A 4,747-nucleotide genomic window follows, 5' to 3' on the forward strand; every position below is an offset into this window, starting at 1 on the left:
CTCCCAGAAACTGGGGAAACTGATCAAAACTGATAACCAGCCAGTCCCTGAGTAATAACCACCCCACTCCCCCCACGTTCTCTTTGTTCCTATACCTCCTATTTATGCTGCTATGACATTTTATGGTATGGAATATTACCTTGGCCAATTTGAGTCAGCTGTCCAGCTGTGTCCCCTATCAATCTCCTGACCATTCATAGCTTGCTGGGGCAGGGGGGGACAGAATGGGGAAAAAGGGAAGCCTTGATGTGGTGCAAGCACGTCCAGCAATAGCCAAAACACTGTTTCAGCCCCCAGTGCAAAGCACAGCAAGATTCAGACTGCTAAGAAGAAAGTCAACTCTGTCCCAGACCAGATCCAAGATACAGGTTATATTTTAAAGCAGTGCAAAACCCAATACTTACTGAAACATATTCAGGGATAGAAAGCTGATCTTCAGGAAGAGACTTTAGCTTCTCATAGCATTCATCTGTTAATTCCAAGTCTCTCAAGCTATGACGGATATCTCCTGCCCTCTCTCTCAACTGATAATTTGTTTCCTCCAGTTGCTTCTGTCTCAATAAAATAGTTTCCATTTCTTGCTTCATTAGAGCCTGATGTTTCCTTCAAGAAAACAGAAGATATCAGGTAATGAGTAACACAAGTGACAAAGCTTCACAAGACCCTGGCAAAGAAGGGAGTTCTGCTCATTTTGTAGAGGGAAAAATTTACAAAGATTGGGTAATTAGTGCCAGAATGTATATCACCATGGTTAAACAGTCATATCAGATACAGTATATATAAAAATCCAGGAAATTTATAGTCATTGAAAACACAAAGCTGAGTCTGAGGATAGACAATCTCCACATATGCTGACTTGAATTTACAAACTAAACTTAATTTACGAATTAAAAGCTTAAAACCATGAAAAAGTAGAATCTTTTTCCACACAAACCCCAAGGAGTTGGGAAATCCCTTGAACTTGGGTCTTACCAAGTTTCAACACAGGCACAGTCATACCATCCCTTAATTTTCTAACCACTGTAATATACAAAGTCGGAGTCCTTTATTAAAAAACCAACCAAACAGCAACAAAACAACCACTACTAAAATAGAACAAGCAACCTTACAACACTATACTTCTATTATCATCAGTGATAAGGTTTTATACAGCAAGAGAAACTGCTTATCAGTTCATGATGTTTAGACGTGTTTATTTTCTTTAAATCAAAGGCAACTACTTTTTTTTTTTTTATTTTTAGCTACAACTCTTGAAAACATGGTCATTTCTGCATTACTTAAAAAGGAATAGAAAAATACCAGTTAGTACTACAAGGCAATATCTATCCCACTGGCAGGGTACAGGTAACAGGAAGTCTGAGGTCATCAAAGGAATCATGCGAGGTCACACTCCATGGTGAGTACAATTCTATTAAGTGAGGATGAAAAGTTAAGTAGAAGACTGACAAAAAAAACTAATGAAAAGATGGGAAAAGTAGTTTAACTTTTTTATGCCTATTAATAACAGCTTGCACATCAGTACCTTTTTACTGAGCACTCCTTAGATAACTCAGGTATGGCCAGCATAAAAATATTCCCCTCTGGTGCATCTAAGCATACAGAGTGACAAACGTTTTTCTGACCATAAGCTGCTCTCAGTTGAAAGACTTTGCTGGAACTACTCTCAGGTCTGGCTCCGCATCCCTATATCTGTTCTAGCCTCACTACAGAATAGGACTTGGAAGTAGTCACATCCTGTAAGCTCTGCTTTAACATGAGACTATGTAAGTAATGCTCTTCTTTCACAGATGTGGAAATTCACACTTCACATGTAACTGACAAAGTGGTTTGGAGAAGCCTGATAGCCAGTCTATTTTTCAGGTTAACTCCAAATATTTCAGAACAACATGGAAAGTGAGTTTCTACATCGTCAGCTGAAAGCATTTCTGACAAATAGGAAGTACTAATGGGAAAAGCCAAACATTACACACTTACCTTTCCCAAGTCTTCTATGCTGCATTTATTAAAAATTCTGTTTAAACTGATGGAAAGTCTGTCACCTCTGCCTAGTCATTTTGCTCTTGATTGGTTTTAAGAACACTTTCACTACCTCTTCCTACTAAATTTTGAATTTAGGTAAAATAAAACCAAGCCTACAAAATTCAGCTACTGAGAATTGATTTCTAATTTACTTATATCTAAATTAAATATGTAAATTCAATTTCAGAATTAAAACACTAATGTAATCTGCAAAAGAAATCCTATTCCTGCATCTAGTAATTATCTGTTTCTAACTTATTTACACAAACTCAAATTAATTCACAAATTTGTTAAAGATGAAGTTCTTAATTGTACTTCCCCCATACCTGGCATCTTCTTGCTGTAATGCCAACTGACTATCCAGTCGTAAAGACAACAGCTGCTTTTGATGGATTGCATCATTAAGCTTCTCCTCTAGCTCCTCAATCTAAATATAAAGAATGTGAGTGAGTATAAAACAAAATAAGTTACCATAATAATTTTTTTAAAATTATTTTGCAAAAAGAACAAGTTGAAAAAAAATATGAAGATCCCAATGCTGTGGGCAGTGCAATAATGGCTGTCTAACAAGACCTCTAAATACACTAGGGCTTCAGAATATGATATGGACTTTGTCCCAGTGATCTAAAAATAAAAAAAGGGCTTAGTTCCTAAATGGCTATTTGTTCAACTAATTTCAAGTTAGGCTTAAATTCTGAGTAGAAAGCCAATAAAAAGCAGTTGGCATATAGTATGATGTAAAAATGAACTGCACACAAATGTGGCAATGTTTTTACACCTTTCTGAATTTCATGCATCTTCGTGCAAGCTGTACACAACAGAATCTACTGTTAGCATCTTCATTAACAAAGCACTGAAGAGTATTCAGATCACCTTTTCTAGTACTCCACAAGTTGAGGTTCAAAGCCCTGCTATGCTACTAACAGGAGTGACAAAATTCATAATTTCTGAAAGAAAACAGGTGTTTTTCCTTTGTGTTTAGGAAAGGTAAAACTAATTAAATCCTCCCTTACCTCTAAGTAAAATGACTTAAAGTCAGTGAAGCTTTCTATATCTTTGTTTCCCTTTCTTCTCATAAAAGAACCCAGAACACACCAAGAAAATCCCCAATCCAACTAAGTAGATCTCCATCATTTCATTCAAATAAATTCTTTTCAGAAGTTTCTATCATACTCTAAAAGCACCAAAATCAAAAAAAAAGATTATATAATGAAAGGAGAAAGACTACTTACCTTGGTCAGATATTCAACTTTCAAGTTGTCAATCATCAAGTTTTTTTGCGATAATTCTATTTTCAGCAGCTGAAGATTATGGAGCAACTCCTTCCGTTCAATCAGCTGCTTAGTGATTTTTACAGTACCTTCTCTCTCTTCAGAGGAAGAAACATCATCGGTTGGTACTGTGGTTTCCAAGCTGATATCCTCAGATTCCAAGGAGCTAGAAACGTTTACTTTCTTGATTACCTTAGAGCTTTTATGTGACATTTTCTCCCACTATTTACAAAGCTTTTTTAAGCTATTCTTTGAGATGAGCCTCCTGAAGAATCAACTGCAGGAAACAAAACAATTAAATGAAGTGTCATTATGAAAAACTAACCACCACATTAGACCACTAAGCAAGTAGTGCTTCTCAGTAGCATATGAACTTCTTTTTTTCACCCAAGAAAAACACTTTGAGAAGGTCAGGAGGGCTGCTGCCTGAGGACCCTCTTCATGAACAATCATTATCAAGCGTTTTGACTGCAATAACCCGAATAGCAGTGTAAATACCAATGTGAATCTAGCTTACTAGCATGTTGCTATAGTTAAAGATAGATATGCACGTTGTCAAAACCACATGCACTGAAACTCCCGGAGCCTATTAGGCATATACAGTGCCCTATAAGAGGCATAACACGACTTACTGGAGAAAATGATAAAGGAATACCTTGATCACAGAATCCTATAGGTTGGAAACGACCTCCGAGATCATCGTGTCCAACCTATGACTTGTAGGTACAATCCCCTCAACTCCACCATGGTACTCAGTGCCACGTTCAGTCTTTCCTTAAGCACTTCCAGAGATGGTGACTCCACCACCTCCCTTGGCAGTGCATTCTAATGCCTAATCACCGCGTTTAGAAAATCCACCTAATGTCCAGCCTTACACTCCCCTGGAGCAGCTTGAGGCTTTGTCCTCTTATCCTACGGCTGGGTGCCTGGGAGGAGAGCCCGGGCCCGACCTAGCTACGAGCTCCTTCCAAACCTCGCCGGCCTTCGCCTTCTCAGCAGCAGCAGCATTGTGCTTCCCAGGCTGCTTGAGCCAGCAGCCACCCGGGCTTTTACAACCACCTGGCACAGACCACGGCGCTACTTACAGACGGCGCTGCTCAGAGCCCAGCAGGGAGAGGAGACGCCGCGCTCGGAGCCCGGGCCAGCGACAGCCGGGCTGCCCTCCCGGGGGCGCCACCACCGCCTTCCTTCCCCCCGGCAGCCGGGGGCAGCTCGGGAAGAGGGAATAGTGTTGGTCCCGCAGGATGCCCGGAGCTGTGGAAGGCAGCGGGCAGGTGCCCCAGCGATAACTCGGCAGCGGCGGGGTTGGGGAGCAGCAGCCCGGGCTGGGCCGCTCCTGGGGTCGGTCCCACACACCCCGGGCAGCGGCGGCACTGCACGCGCGGGCGCGCTTCCGCCTCCCCTCAGCGCGGCGGGGGCGGGGCCGCGCGCCACGCCATCACCGCGGCGACCGGGGC

The 4,747-nt window shown here is 41.4% G+C and overlaps 1 protein-coding gene across 2 annotated transcripts in view; it reads right to left on the bottom strand.

The window, feature by feature from the left end:
* Window positions 1-4,747, bottom strand: part of PIBF1 (progesterone immunomodulatory binding factor 1) — a 106,387-nt gene that overhangs the window by 101,200 nt on the left and 440 nt on the right. Inside the window, exons 1-4 of one of the 2 annotated variants that reach the window (XM_071431084.1) lie at window positions 4,376-4,660; window positions 3,252-3,567; window positions 2,346-2,446; window positions 405-603 (exon numbers count right to left, since the gene is read on the bottom strand). In XM_071431084.1, the coding sequence (XP_071287185.1) occupies window positions 405-603; window positions 2,346-2,446; window positions 3,252-3,503 (552 nt within the window). In that variant the 5' untranslated portion in view covers window positions 3,504-3,567; window positions 4,376-4,660. Of the gene's footprint in view, window positions 1-404; window positions 604-2,345; window positions 2,447-3,251; window positions 3,568-4,375; window positions 4,661-4,747 lie in introns of those variants that run through there. The other variant, XM_071431085.1, reaches the window with a different exon arrangement.

The sequence above is a fragment of the Agelaius tricolor genome, unplaced genomic scaffold (assembly GCF_023055355.1).
Source record: "Agelaius tricolor isolate 1412-34295 unplaced genomic scaffold, bAgeTri1.0.p SCAF_7, whole genome shotgun sequence".
Lineage (NCBI taxonomy): Eukaryota > Metazoa > Chordata > Aves > Passeriformes > Icteridae > Agelaius > Agelaius tricolor.